Genomic DNA, 15,497 nt, shown 5'->3' with positions numbered 1-15,497 from the left:
TCAAGCAGGACTCTCAGGGACAAGAAGGCTCCTTTTCTGTGGCCATGCAGTCCTCAGCTTTCCTATCAAGCAGGGGCGGCTCCAGGCACCAGCGCTCCAAGCGCGTGCCTGGGGTGGCAAGCCACTGGGGGCGCTCTGCCGGTCGCCGCTAGGGCAGCAGGCAGGGTGCCTTCGGCGGCTTGCCTGCGGAGGGTCCGCTGGTCCCACGGCTTCGGCATGCCTGCAGGAGGTCCACCGAAGCCGTGGGACCAGCGGACCCTCCGTGCTTGGGGCGGCAAAATGTCTAGAGCCGCCCTTGCTATCAAGGAGGCGCTGGTTAGCACCAGTTGTGATGGGGGGTTGTTGGTGTGATGTGGACCCCGGTCTCTGCTAGAAAGATGATGCCGACTTTAAACTGAAGCTGGATAGGCGCAAACAGTGTACTGGGGTCATCAGCCACTGGTCCAGTCTTAGAATGGTCCAAGCATCAGAGCCCTCTAGAGTAAGGAGTAAAACAAAGACTCCTCCAGTTGCAATTTTTAAAGACTGTAACAAACACAGACCTTTCCGATGGGACCCCGAGGGCGTGAGTTTTCCTCCCCATGGCTGGGACATGAGGCTTTACCATGAAATTCCAGTTCTGGCAGCTCATCTTTGGCTGCAGCGAACTCCTTCTCTCTTAGACCCTTGATCTCTGCACACACAACGTGGCAAAGAGCATTCCCTCCATAGTGCTGGAGAAATGTGGCCTCACCAAAGAGGTTTCCGTTGTTGGCACAGAGCCTTGGAGGGTTCTCAACTGGTTGGCGGGGGATGGAGAGTTGACTTAGCCCCTTGGCCATCCCTTCCATCCACCCCCAGTCAGATGCATGGACCTGCACGGTCCTCTTGTGCCACAGAGGTCATGGGAGTGATGACTGGAGACTTGATTTCAGAAAAGAACACGGCAGCAAGGAGAGACTGTGGTGCGGGAGGGAAAGGCAACGTTCCTGCAAAACTTGGGCGTCCCCACGACGGCCTGGCACACACATGGCAAGCTGGGAAAAGCAGGAGTGTTCCAGCCATTGTTCATTGTAGCATTTTTGTGCCATGCGGCTCCTTCTGCGTGAGGAGCTCCAGCTAACCCCAGGCACGTGATGCTGGGCACTAGAAGCGCAGAAGCTCTGCGCTCAGACCTGCTCCTTCCAGCCATGCATTCTCCATCGGCTCTGATACCCAAGAGGCCGGCTGTCCGAGTGGGTAGCTTAGAGGGTTGGGCAACAAGACACACAGACTATAGGCCGGTGCTTCAAACCCAGCAGTCCACAGAACCACACTTATATACCGAAAATTAAGGACGTGCGTAAATGCTTTGCTGAATCAGAGCCTAAATCCTTTACCCTTACAGAGGGCGGATCTCAGAGCACTTTATCAACATTAAGTAAGTCCCAAAGTTGCCCCTGTAAGGTAGGTCAGTATAATTATCTCCAGCCTACAGGTAGAGGGCTGACTTTTCAAAGGGGCCTATGGGAGTTAGGCACCTACTGAAAGTCACAAGGAGTTGGGTGCCTCACTCCCCTGGATACCTTTGAAAATCCCTCTAGAGAGATTAAAGCCGACACTTGCAAACTTGAGTGCCTAAACTTAGTCCATATTTTGGTGCCTAAATGAAAGCGGCCTGCCGGAGGAGCTGAGCACACTCCAACCCGGCCACAGCCCATAGACGCTGGGTTTGTTCAGCATCTTCAGACACTCAGGGGCCCAAACATGGATTCAGCTGCCTAAGTTTAGGCCAACCTGTTTGAAAGCCTTGCCCTAGGTGACTTCTCCAAGGTCGCTGGGGACAGAATCCAGTTCTCCTGAGCCCTGGCCTTGTGTTTTGGTCACAGGACTAACCTTCCCACTCCCTTCCCTTCTCTTATCCTCTTCCTGCTGCCTGGGGGCCCGGAGTTCATCAGTCCAGACTTCCCAATGGGTAGACCTGAAACCCCAGCACCCTACAGCTCTAGAGTTCAAGGAAAGCTTGAAACTCAGATCCAGAGTTTGCAGGCTGACCCCAACTCCAATCTGAGTAGCAGGAGAACCAGTCTGACGCTCTAGGTCCCTGTGTCTCTGGTATCTCCACTGCCGCCATCGCTGTAGTATTTGGGTCCTTGCCGAAAACTCAGATGGAGCCGTTTATGAGGTTCAGAAGAGTTTGGTTCATTTGTCCTCCTGTTTCGTGTCATTTTCCCAGCAGCCTCTGCACTTCCCGGCTCTGTCTGGAGGTGGAGGTGCTGAGAGACCTCGACAAAGCCTGTCCCACTGAGGTTTCCATCCCAGCTGTGCAGACTCCAGCTATTTGGAGAGGTAACCCAGGCTCACCTCCAAGCCGGTAGCCGTTTGCTCATCCCTCGTTCTCAGCTGGCTGGTTACAACCCCATTTGTCTGCACAGGTTTCCCATCTGTGATTCTCTGTTTCTTCTCCAGCTCAGGCATGGGACTGTGTTTGAACAACGCTCCTCCCAAACAAGACTTCGTCTACCCAACGGTGGCTCCCGGGCAGGCCTACGACGCGGACGAGCAGTGCCGTTTCCAGTACGGAGTTAAATCTCGCCAGTGTAAATACGGGGTAGAGAGCCTTCCTGCTTTACTATCGGTTCTGAGGGGGCAGAGGGCTGGGCCGCGAAGGGCTTGGGCCATCGGGGCTGTTCTTCCACCTCCCATGAGGCTTTGCTGGCTTGCGTGAAACAAAAGCGCTTTCCCCTTTAGCTTTGCTGTGAAAGGGCGGAAGGGGCCAGGTCAGATCTGCGACGGGCGAGCTCAGCTGAGTTCGGTTTCCATCCGCTCAGCTCTGGCGGAAGCAAACCACTCGCCTGAGTCATCCGCTGCCTAGGGAGCACCACAGTTGGCGGGTGATGGCCGGGGTTTGTTCACACTGGTCATTTTCGTCATTGTTATTGGGAGCTGGCTGGAGAAATCCCTCGTGCACACGCGCAGTTAGGAGGAGAAACCCCTCCCACGGGAATTCTTTCCTGGGGAGACGGACAGATACACTTCACAGAGAGTCGGTCTCTCTCAGATGAGACAGTCCCAACAGTGAAAAAACTTTGGGACATTAAACCAGACGTTGCCTTTCCCCGGAATGCCCCTCCGCCTCCTTCACACTCAGCCAATCAACTCGGTGGGAAGCTACTGAAGCCAGGGAATGTCTGCTGTGGAAGGCCAGACTCCTCTGGAGGTGAACTGTATCAGCCAGTAGGCCTGTCCCTGACGTGCTGCCTGACAGAACTGAGCCATTCCCCACCCGTAATATGTCCGACTTGAACTCCAGCTGGAAGGCGTGTGCACCAAAGAGTTCATTGCGGTATGTGAAAGGCCCAGCTTCCCAAAGAGCGCACAGAGGATCCACCTGGGTGGGAGGCTGAACCCAGCAGGAAGGTGCCTCCGTAGCTTTGCTGTCAGGCTGGAAGGGATGTATCCGGCCAAGTGCAAGCTGCTCCTGTTAGTGCCATCACCCGTGAGCTAGTGGGGGGAAGCAGGCCTCACCCTAGAGGTGGAGGGATTCAGAACTGACTCACTTCCAGCATGAAAAGTAAAAGACTCAGACCATCCCAAGAGGAAGGAGAAAAGATGGGCTTGGTGTTGCCTTTCAGCCTGGGGGAGCGGTTTGCAGGTCTCAGAGGGCGCCGCACGATGGATCTGTTGGAGTTGGGGAGGCCAAGGAGAAACGAGACGTGAACTCCAGGGGCTAAAGTAAAATTACCCAGCTCTGCTCACCACTGGTGGGTCCGTGGGGGGAGCCAAACTAGGGTTAGAAAAGAAAAACAGCCGGGAAGAAAAGAGATCTTGATTTCAGTTACACCAGTGTAAATCCAGAGGAAATCCACAGAAGCCAATGGAGTGACTCTGGATTTACACTTGTGCAACTGAGATCAGAGTGGCCTATCACCTGCTCTAGAAATGCACAGAGAGCCCCTTGGATGCATTTCACTTACTGCAATTATGACCCGGAGAGCGATTCTCTAACAATGGCATCTCTGCATCCATCTGCAGCTCCCACGACAGTTTACTCTGCTTACAAGGCAAAGTGAGTTTCTTTTTCATTGGCAGCCACCACCAGCTCATTGTGGGGATCCAATGTCCACGCTGGTTTCTCTCTGCTTCTAGCATCATCAGCAACCGAAACGATTCTGAAATCAGAACTTAACTGGTCATTTGACCTGGTGCTCAAACAGAGGAGAATCCTGCTCACTCTCCTGCAGCCATGTTGGCTCTGTGGGACTGGCAGGATTAAAACAGATGATTATCAATCAGCTCGGACTCATCGGGAGATCTCACTGGGGTCTGTAATCTAGCAGCGAAAGGCAGAACAAAAATCTGATGGCTGGAAGCTAAAGCCAGATTCAAACTAGAAATAAGGCCCACCTTGCTAACAGTCAGGGTGATTATCCATTGGAAGAAACTACCAAGGGAGGTGGTTGATTCTCCACATCCTGATGTTTTCAAGGCAAGACAGGAGGCTTTTCTGTAGATTCTGCTTTAGTCAAACACAAGTGACTGGGCTCAATGAATTATTGAGGTTGGTTGAAATGTTATGATCTGTGTTATACAGGAGAGCAAACTAGATAATCTAACGGCCCCTTCTGGCCTTAAATGAATCCATGAACAAGGGTTGATCCTAGCAGGGAGGCTTTGCTGATTGTTACTGTACTTGCAAATGTGGAATGGAACCTTTCCAAGTTCACACGCCCATTTCCCAGCTCCTTTTTAGCTTATGTCGATGCTTCCTGAGTGAAAAAAGAAAAACAAACACCTGCAGTATTCTAGAGTAATTGACCCAAAGACTACAGATGCCCGAGGACCTCCACATTCTTCTTCACCTTAATGAATTCAGGTAGCGTTCTGCCCGGAACAGTGACTATAGAAATGGTAAAAAAACGAAAAAAAAACGAGGAGTCCTTGTGGCACCTTAGCGACTAACAAATTTATTTGGGCATAACAAATTGTGTCCATCGGAGCCATGTTTATTTATCTCTCTGTGAGTCTAGATCCAATGTGCCCTGTTCAGGTGTGAAAAGATTTCTGTTCTCCTTGTCAGCCCTGAAGCCTGAGATCTGAGAGCAGCTGGGTTCTTTCCTTCTGGCTTCTCATCACCAGTAAGGAAGCTCGTGTCCTCACGTGACATCTTTGCAGCCCCACTGGGAGCTCAGTTGCAATAGTGACGGGCATCGTGTAAAAAGCAAGGTGCTACTGAAAGATTTCAGTGGTAGCCGTCTTAGTCTGTATCAGCAAAAAAAAAATGAGAAGTCCTTGTGGCACCTTAGAGACAAATTTATTTGGGCATAAGCTTTGGTGGGCTGGAACCCACTTCATCACCTTCTTGTCAATTGTCTGTAATGGGCCACTTCAAAAGTTATTTTTCCTCCCTTGGTATCCTGCTGTTAATTGATTTATCTCGTTTGACTGACCTAACACTTGGTAAAGCACCTCCATCCTTTCATGTATTTATACCCGCTCCTGTATTTTTTACTTCAAGCATCTAATGAAGTGGGTTCTAGCCCAGATAAATTTGTTAGTCTCTAAGATGCCACAAGGACTCCTCTGTTTTTTTTTACAGAAAGATTGTCTTCCAGTTCTGCCCTCTGTTGTCTGTCTACACTGCATTGTAAACCTGGGTCTCCCAGCTGTGCTAACCTGTCCATCCTGCAACACAGACCACTTAACTCCGGTTTGTGGCTCAACCTGCGTCCACATTGCAAAATGACAGGGCTTGGACCCAAGTCACAGTGGGACGCAGGCTCTGATCCACTTCCCTAGCAGGGTCCTAGGAGCCAGATCTTAAGTGCTGGGTGACCCAAGTTAGACTGATTGGTGTGGGCACCGAAGGGGGCCTTGGGATCAAACTGGAGTCAACCTGGGCTTAGGGTGCAGTGTAGACATATCCAGTGATGCCAGTGGAGCCTCTGCCCTTCAATGGGCTGCCCAGATGTATCTGGTAGAAGCTCATCAAGCAATTCTGTTGATGCACAAGAAGGAGCAGACTCCCTCTCCCATGCCTGTATTGGCTCTGCAGGGCGAACAGGCATGAAGAGTGGTAGACACATATCAATAAGCAGAGATGATTTCTCCTTCCTCTAATCAGGGGCAGTAGTGATGTTATTGGCTGGGATTTGCCTAAGGGAGTTAGGCGCCTGCCTGCATCCCACTGAACCTCAGTGGGAATTGGGTGCCGGACTCCTTTACAGCCCTTTGAGATGCCCAGCCTCTGTAGGATGTTGGGTCATTACTGCAGGATACTATGGTATTTCTTTATCCTTAGTCCCCTCGTATGGTAACGCCAGTAACAGTGGGAGAAGCACCACAGTGTCAGGTTCACGTCCTGCCCCCTTCGGCACCCACTTGCTGAACCAGTTCATTTATCATCATGGGGTGTCGGCTCCTGTTCCGAGTGCTGCCAAAGGATTTCCTACTGAAGCGCTCAGATAAGAGAGGAAGGCGTGATTAATGGCCTGTCACCTGACTGCAGGCTGGCGGCCTGCGTGAGCGTGGCACTGTCAGCTCTTGCCGCTTTGGGAATGAGGGGGAGGCCAGAGATTGGGAGGGTTTGGCCTTGTTCTCTATCAGCAGCACCGGTAGAGTTGCCAACTTTGGTCGGACACATTCCTGGAGGTTTCATCAACCCTAAGCACTGGGCCTGTAGTGCTGAAGAGCTATAGCTTGCTATGGCCTCCGCTCTCCTGCTCGGATCGCAGCCAGGCCTGCCTGAGAGCGTGATGTGCGTGCCACTGGGTCCTCAATACTGTAAGCCCCGGGGCTCCGAAGAAGCCCTGACTCTGGTGCACATGGCACTGGATTCCGAATCCCATTGTCCCTGCATCTCTGGGGGAGGCCCAGCCTCCACCTTCCCTAGATCCTGAATCCCATTTGATCCTCCCTCTGTATCAGCCAGTGGCCTTCCCTCCTCTGCTGCCGACCTCCTCCCAGTACCTGGTCATCTTGGCGACTGCGAGACTCACCAAAGCAAGTCCATGCTGCCACAGCAAGTGCTGCTGCCCCCCTCCCCTTCCTGGGACACTGCTAGGCAGGTCTGCCGCTCTGTTCATGCCGTGTAGTGGCTAGAGCTAAGAACTCAGCTGGTAGGTGGCCGTGTTTTAAGAGGTCTTGCAATCCACGCCGTAAAGCCTTTATTCACCATTAGCATATCAGATATCCCTACCCCGCTGGGGCTGGGTTAATGGAGGGCCATGGCCCCTTTAGCTCCTGTTCTCACATCTCAGGCCGTGTTTCTACCATAATAAAAAAACCTAACTACAGTATCATTTTGTTTTTAATACCCACAAACCTAGATTAACTCCCCCCTCTCCCCAGGGAGGCATTTTCTGTGTAATGCTGAAAAGTTCAAATAGGCTTGTTCTAATAACTATAGGGCCACCACAGAGATCCGGCAACCAACGCAGCCACCCTCCTCAGGTGCTGCATTGTGGTTTGCAGGTGCTGAAGTCTGAATTTAGAAGATTGGGGGCCAGAGCAGGTTCCGAGGCTTCTGCGTTTTCCAATTGAGCAGCTGTGACGGATTTGCAGAGTCTTTGTGACGGAACTGACTTTTGGGTGGGTTTTAAATGGACTGATGGGAGAAAAGGCCCAGCCGAGGGGAGCTTTGCCCGCCTGGAGCCCATGAGGGGTCCTGGTGGGACTGGGCTTGAGAACCTGGAACTTGGATAGAGAGCTGCTTTGAAGGAGGAGTGGAATTTTAGGGCCGAGATGCACTCAGGGCAGGACCTGATGAGAGAGAAGGAGACTCTAAGCCCAGCCTCCCTCTCCTCCAGTCCTGGCGCCAGTTCAGCGCCTGGCATAACTGAGAGCCTCCTAAAGGCAGATCTAAATTCTTCCAGCTGGACCAGTCCCTTAAGGACCGTTACACCATCTGGGGACAGTGGTAGTGCTGTGACCCTCCTGCTTCAGTGCACTTCCTGTGGTGTTTGGGGGAGCCAGGAGAAAAGTGGCATAAACCATCGAAACCAGCTTGACATCTCTTGGGGGTTCCCAGCTGCCCTGTAAACGCAGATCTCCATCCACCTGGCACCAAGAGGCTGGCCAGGATCTGTTCCCTCGTGTTCATAACTGAGACCCACCGAAGGAGACATTCCCATGAGCATCACCCCAGAAGGGAAGGACTGGGAGAAGGGGAAGGGCTGGACACACTGGGTTAGAATCGGACGCACCGGGTAATCCGGGGAGACACTTTTTCTGCGAGGCATCATCTGTTAAAAATGGAGTTCAGATGTGCAGGGGGCACAGTTCGTTGCCTTAGTGCCTCTTTGGTGCTTCCAATGCAGGTGTCCATCTTTGGAAACTCTGCTCCCATGTCTCCGAACGGACAATGAGTGGTGTCCAAAGAACCAGAAGCATCCTCGGGCCAGATCCCAAGAGGGGCTGAACTCAGCATGCATTGCGAGGGCTAAGCGCCTCTCCAGATATGATCCCGTCTTTGTATTTTCCCCGCTGAAAATGTTTCCATTACTAGAATGTCCCAGACCAGCTGGAGCTTCTCAAAGACACCAAAGTGCTGCTACTGCAATCCTAGCTGCTGCTAGCACAAGTGATTCCTAATCTTGGCTCTGTTTGTTTCTTTTTTCTTCCTCCTCTGCTCCCCCCTCCACCCCCATCACCGACGACATCTCTTTCCAGGAAGTCTGCAGTGAGTTATGGTGTCTGAGCAAAAGCAACCGCTGCATTACCAACAGCATACCAGCTGCTGAGGGGACCATATGCCAAACCAATACCATTGAAAAGGGGGTAAGGAAACGCAGGACACCAGCGTGAGTTGACAATGTGTGGTCGAAGCAATTTTCTAATGATTAGCATGATTACTGTTGCATTGGTGAGTGATTTGAAAGCACTGTGTGCCCACCCCTGCCTCTTGCATCCTAGTGTGGAGGGAGTAGACCGGGAGATTAAGGCTGGAATCTACCAGGGAGCATCATTGAATTTCAATTCATTTTATGCTTAAGTGAGAGACTCTATACCCCCCACCCGTGAGGCCCCAAAATCCAGCTGCAGGTAGGCCCTGTGGTGTAATGGGTAGACTCAGGAGACGCGGGTTCTGTTCCCACCTCTGGCTTGCTGGGTGGCCTCAGGCAAGTCACTTATCTATGCCTCAGTTTCCCCTTCTGTAAAGCAAGGATAAGGGCTTGGGAAGCGCTTTGAAATCTACGGATGAAAAGGGCTAGATAAAGCTTGGTGTTATTAACCCTTCACTTTTTCCGGTCAGCTGAAGCGTGGACAGTTTTGGTTGCGTTTGTTGCCATGACTATTTATTTGGAAAGTGAGTTGTGATTTGGCAGCGTCCACACCCCCTTCGTTTAAGCCTATTCGCTGAGCGCTAACGTCAGTCGGTGAAATTGACGGTCGTCAGTCACGCTGGGTTGGTTAGCTGCATGCCACCCAATCGGGGAAGAGGCTCAACACCATGTGACTCGCCAACCCAGCGTGAATTTCAGAGCTTGACTCCTGAAGGCCTCATGCAGCCAGGGTGACGTGGGCGACTAAAGCTGGCTGTTAATGACTAACGAGCCCTTTGCACGCTGTACATGATGGAGAATCAGGCCCTGAACATTCCCAATGAAATGGACGTGAGTTTTTCCAATAGAGGGGAATTTGTTGCAAAGAAATTCAAGAATCATTTCAAATCATTAATGGGTTTGAGAGTTTCAGGCAGAAAAAGAGGCAGAAATTGACAAGCGGGTTGTTCCTTGCGAACTGTCCGCTCAGCTCAGCTGTAAATCAGAATGAACTGTATTAAACAGCAGCTAGAAGCTGGGCATCCATGCTGGTCAGGGCTCGCCACACACCATGAGAAAATGTGTACCCATGATTTTTTTTCTATTAATTTCTTCTTTTTTTTACCCTTTTCTACCAGTCATTAGTGATTGGCAACTTTCTAAAGAGAGGCAATGTGTCTAGGAGTTAGAGCACCCAGAACTCCTGGGTTCTATTCCCAGCTCTGACATAGACTCACTATATATCCCTGGGCAAGTCACTTCACCTCTGTATGCCTCAGCTTTTCCATCTGTGTTATGGGGATGATGGTACCGATCAACCTCACAGGATGGAATGTGAGGCTTAATGTATTAATGGTTATGAAGTGTTTTGAGGGTCTTTGGTTGATATAAGCTTCAAGTGAATGTTGCTTTTTCAGAACCCCTGTTAGCTGAAGTTCCTGGTAATCCAGTGTTTGGATAGCTCCCTCTCTGGTTTGCTTGCTGGGCCAGCCCCTAACCTTGAACGCCTTGCTAGATCTGCGCCTTCGGGTCTGCACTGGCTTTTCCCCTTTGGGCTGGTGGGGGAATAAGGATCCAGGTGTAGGAAGCAGCAAAGGGGTTTTGGCTATCAGAGATTAGGCTGAAGGGGAAAGAGCCGCGGTTGTGTTCTAAGTGGTGCATAAAGACTTCTCCTGCTACTCTCTTGATTTACCAGCCCTCTGGGTCATGGCAGCCCTGAGATTTCTGGGTAATCCAGATTCGACTCTCTGTGGTTATTTTCCACTGGACTGTCGTCGTTGCTCTCTGGGAATCCGTTCCTGTGGGGTGTCTGGTACCAAGAGCTGCTGCTGCTCAGGATTGGCCCCAGGGTCCAGGCCGTGCTACCCATGCTGCTCCTTGGCACCCTCTATGGGCAGACCACGGAAGAGCGGAAGAGGGAGACATGATTCAGAGAAAAGAAGGGCATGACTCTGGGGTGTTGGCGCTGATATCGTCTTTGCCCCGTATGGCTGGGCAGGTTTCTTTCCTTCCTGCACTGCTGCTGGTCAGAATATGCGAGTGCTGAGATGAACAGGCCAGCTAGCCCTGAGCATGGGGAACGCGTACGTGGCCACTGTCTGCCTCAGAGGCTGGATGCAGCCTGGGGCTGCCAATCCAAAGGCTCGCAAACAGCAGTGGATCATGGCAGGAGAGTCAATCTGGGCCCCAATACCTGCACTTTTGCCCTCCCCCCTATGCTCTGGAAATAGCGGAAATAGGGCCCCTCTTCCCTTTCCAAAGAGCTGACAAAATTCCAGAGCCCGCCCCGCCACCCCCTAAAATGCACCTTGGAGGCCTCCCTGTCTGACCCATCCCTGCACCTCCACAAGCCAGACTGGGCCCCGTGCTTAGTGTCCCGAAACGGGTCTCGCCTTGCTCCATCCCGGCCGTCCCCTGGGCTGAGGCAGGGCAGGGAGCTGCCTGGGAGGGGGCCGTGTGCTCTCGGACGCTGACGCTCTGTGTTTCCCCAGTGGTGCTACAAGAGGGAGTGTGTGCCCTTCGGTACGCGGCCAGAGGGAGTGGACGGCGCCTGGGGAGCCTGGTCCTCCTGGGGGGAGTGCAGCAGGACGTGCGGGGGAGGCGTATCGTCATCCATCCGCCACTGCGACAGCCCGCGGTAGGTGAACTGCTCGCGCCGCCGAATGCAACCCTTCGCCTCGGGGAGTACCCTGGCTTGCTGCCCCGCCCGGCCACCGCTGGTGGGGAATGTAGCAGCCATGTGCCCAAGCAGCATGATCCACCCCACTTAGCCCTCTCTCTCCCCTCTTGTTCTCTGTTGGAAGGCCGACCATCGGAGGGAAGTACTGCCTGGGCGAGCGGAAACGCTACCGGTCGTGTAACACCGATGTAAGTAGCAAAAGGCCTCTAAGGGGGATGGTGGACAGTGAGGTTGACGTGGATCTGCAGCGGGAGACAGCAACAAGCCAGGCCAAAGCAATCGGGGGAAGGGTTCCATCACAAAGCAGGGAGATGGTCGTTCCTCTCGGCATGGCTCGGGGGGTGCTGGGTGCCGGGCTGGCATCCACAGAACCAGAAATACAGTGACAAGCTGGGGGCAGTGCGGAAAAGAGCCACGAAACGATCAGAGGGATTCAGTTGCGACCGAAGCTTGAAAGAGTGACGTGGCTAAGTGATGAGATGTCACGGCACCGGCTTACACATACCTGCAGGACGGGAAAGGAGCTATTTCGTGGGGTCCCTGGAGTCAAAAACAAGGAACCAGGGGGTGAAATTAACGAAGGAGAATTTGAGGAGAACTCTCTGACTCTGAGATAATGCTGATGACTTTGTTGCAATAGCAGCGGCAAGCCCCGGTCAGGGATCACAGCCCCACTGTTCTAGGGACTGAAGACAAACATAACAAAAAGTCCCTGCCCCAAATCTTCTATTAAACAGCGAAGCAGTGTCCCAAGGGAAGGGGTGAAAGCCTCATAAGAGGCAAATGGAAAGTTAACCTAAAACTAGACTAGAAGGTGTCTGGTAGAGGGCAATCCTGCATCTGTCCCAAGGACAGTGGCTGAATGGTCTAGAACAGTGGTTGTCAACCAGGGGTACAGGTACGCAGAGATCTTTCAGGCAGTACAACAACTCATTTAGATACTTGCTTAGTTTTACAACAGGCTACGTAAAAAGCACTAGCGAAGTCAGTACAAACTAAAATTTCACACAGACAATGACTTGTTTATACTGCTCTATATACTATCCACTGAAATGTAAGTACAATATTTATATTCCAATTGATTTATTTTATAATTCTAGGATAGAGATGAGAAAGTCGGCATTTTTTCAGCAATACCGTGCTGTGACCCTTGTGTATTTTTATATCTGATTGTGTGAGCAAGTCGTTTTAAAGTGAGGTGAAACTTGGGGGTACCCAAGACAAATCAGGCTCCTGTCTGGAAAGGTTGAGAGCCGCTGGCTACAGCTTTTGCCCTCTCTAACATCTATGAATCTGGGATTTCGTTGCTGCCAGCTCTCAGCTCCCAGCCTGTATCTCCAACCTTTGTGACTTTTATATTCATTTGCAGGCTGCTAGTGACGTTAATGTCATTAGTCCAGTGGTTCTCTAACCTTTTATATTGGTGACCCCTTTCACAAAGCAAGCCTCTGAGTGTGACCCCCCCTTATAAATTAAAAACACATTTTCATATTTAACATTATGTAAATGCTACATTTATTACCCTATTTTTAATGAATGAACCTTTTCTCACCACTTTTAAATTAAGACTAAAACATATTTTTATTGAATTGTTGTTTTAAGCATTAAAGGTTGGGGTTTTTTTAATGGTTATTGTTTAATCCTGGGGGCATGAAGAAACTTTGCCAATATCACTTTTCACAGCAGACTTAGTGCTCCACTGCCACCCTTACCTCTGCACTGCTGCTGGCGACAGCGCTGCCTTCATAATATCTAATAACCTTGCAATGCCAAGGGGCCGCGGCCCCCAGTTTGAGAACCCCTGCATTAGTCGTTGAGAGCCTTCCCATTGCCTTCAGTTGGCGATGCATCAGGTGATTCACAAATGAATGGGATGCTTGCAAGCATGAGTCCCATCTGCAGACACACCGGTTGGGGTCCAATGGCAGGTGCCATCGGCCTTCATGCTGCACCTGGGTTTAGAAAGAAGATGCCTCTCCCATGCTACAGTTGGCCAGGGACATCACTGGCAGGGGTTGTTGGCTTTCCCCTTGACGTGCCGATCGTTGGCCATTGTTGGAAGCAAGATGCCCATGTAAAAGGACCATTCCTCCTTGTAGGGCTTATGCACGAGTCACCCTGGCTCTCTGCTGGGCTCTAGGGAAGCCACTAATCTCACTTGAATCTGTGCCCCGCAGGACTGCCCTCTAGGCTCCCACGACTTCCGAGAGCTGCAGTGCGCCGAGTTCGACAACATCCCCTTCCGAGGGAAATACTACACCTGGAAGACATACCGAGGAGGTGAGTGGCACAGGACTTGTCCGGCACTGTTCCTCTCGCTGCTTCACCAGCGCATCTCTGGGCCTCAGTGGCTCTGGCAGCCAGAGTTGGAGCAGAGTCTTATTAATAGGAGGTTACTCACACCTTCTGCAGGGATTTGCAAATTCATCAAATGTGCAGATTCGTCAAATTTGCAGATTGGCAAATTTCATCAACTCTGTCTTTCCATGGGTCCCCCATTCCTGTGGCATCCCAGTCCCTTTTGAGAAGCTGTCTGCATCCACATTTAGAGTGACTCTTGCGTGACAAATAGAAACATGCTTCACTGATTGAAGTCTTGTTCTCCTCCGGCAGCTGACTGCTGGCGTGATGACGCCACCCAGCAGTTCTCCTGCTCTTGTTCGTGTTACTCTGTGCAGCTGCTTTTTAAATTCCTAGCTATGCAGACTAAAATCCAACAGGAGAGGAGCTGTTTAGTTTATTTCTTTGGATCAGATTGTTCCTTAATCTCTGAGTGGTATAAACAAGAAGACCAGAGACAAAAACAGGAGTTGCTTAGTGACTGAAACCACTGCTCAATTTAGTTCACTACCCAGCCTCTGGCATTGGCCAACACTTGATGGCACTGAGGAAAAGTGAAATCCTCCCATAATTAAGCTAGATGAATAATTGTGTTTTGTTTGTTTGGTGGCCGAACCAAAAAATTTGCGGGGGGGGGAGTATTTTTGAGTTAGATGAAATGACAGTTTTTCAGCGTTTTTTGTCAGAATGTAAAACCAGACAATTTTTTGCTTTGGGTCGAATGAAAAAACAAAATATTCCATTTATGGGTGTGTATTACCCTCCGGGGAGATTTTAAGATAAATTTCGCTTCATTTCGAAACGAGATGTTGTTTCAAAATGAAAAGTTGAACCATTTTCTTTTGAAAAATATTGAAATGTTTTGACTTCATCAGAATTCCACCCACCCCTTGTTTTTTTTCCTGGCCTAAACTATTCGACCGAAATTCGTGAACAGTTTCAGTTGACCTGAAGTTATAATTTTCAGCAAATAAACTATTTGCTGAAATGTTTTTGCCCAGCTCTACCCATAATGCCCCTAGCCTCACTCTCACGCACAGATTTCACGTTTCAGCACCTGGCATCTTAGTCGGTGCCCAGCCAATTGGGGAAGAGAGTGGCGTCTATCCTCTGAACTAGCTGGTTGCTAGCAGGGCTCCCTCGTCTCTTTGGGCAGTTCTAACGGGTCTTGTAGAAGTGAATGGCTAACGGGAAGGTGGGAGGGGGAGATCTGTGTGGCAGAAATCTTTTCAGAATGAGAAAGAACAGTGCGTCTCCTTCATGTACTTAATGAACTCGACTGGGGGACTCCTTTGCAGCTGTGTAAATAAGCTTACCGCCCCGGGGGGACCCTGCACCAGGAACAGCTGTGCTGAGGCTGCAGGGGATGGATCAATAAAAATGTAATAAAATGGCAACACAGTAAGTCAGACAATGACCCTGAGGGATTCCATGGTGGAAAATACAGTTGAAATACTTGCCTGGACCTCTTGCTCAGTCCCAGCTGAGAGATAGGCATGGCCTGGTGTCTGACTATGAGGCTTGGTGCAATGAACCATTGGCTGGTTGCACTTCACAGAATCTCAGGGTGAGAAGGGACCTCAGGAGGTCATCTAGTCCAACCCCCTGCTCAAAGCAGGACCAACCCCCGGGCAGATTTTTACCCCTGTTCCCTAAATGGCTCCCTCAAGGATTGAACTTGCAACCCTGGATTTAGCAGGCCCATGCTCCCTCCCTGCTCCTGCATTCCAGTCCACCTCTCTGACCCTGATTTCCTC

General features: G+C 51.0%; 1 protein-coding gene across 2 annotated transcripts in view; it reads left to right on the top strand.

The window, feature by feature from the left end:
* ADAMTS10 (ADAM metallopeptidase with thrombospondin type 1 motif 10) overlaps positions 1-15,497 on the top strand; it is a 132,592-nt gene that overhangs the window by 88,678 nt on the left and 28,417 nt on the right. For both annotated transcript variants that reach the window (XM_039515612.1, XM_039515613.1), the window contains 5 exons: positions 2,428-2,569; positions 8,629-8,736; positions 11,213-11,358; positions 11,525-11,588; positions 13,578-13,680. In XM_039515612.1, the coding sequence (XP_039371546.1) occupies positions 2,428-2,569; positions 8,629-8,736; positions 11,213-11,358; positions 11,525-11,588; positions 13,578-13,680 (563 nt within the window). The remainder of the gene's footprint in view (positions 1-2,427; positions 2,570-8,628; positions 8,737-11,212; positions 11,359-11,524; positions 11,589-13,577; positions 13,681-15,497) is intronic.

This window comes from Mauremys reevesii, linkage group 26, assembly GCF_016161935.1.
Source record: "Mauremys reevesii isolate NIE-2019 linkage group 26, ASM1616193v1, whole genome shotgun sequence".
Classification (NCBI taxonomy): domain Eukaryota; kingdom Metazoa; phylum Chordata; order Testudines; family Geoemydidae; genus Mauremys; species Mauremys reevesii.
The sequence above is the reverse complement of the archived record's forward strand: the minus strand, read 5'-3'. Positions and strand labels throughout refer to the sequence as shown.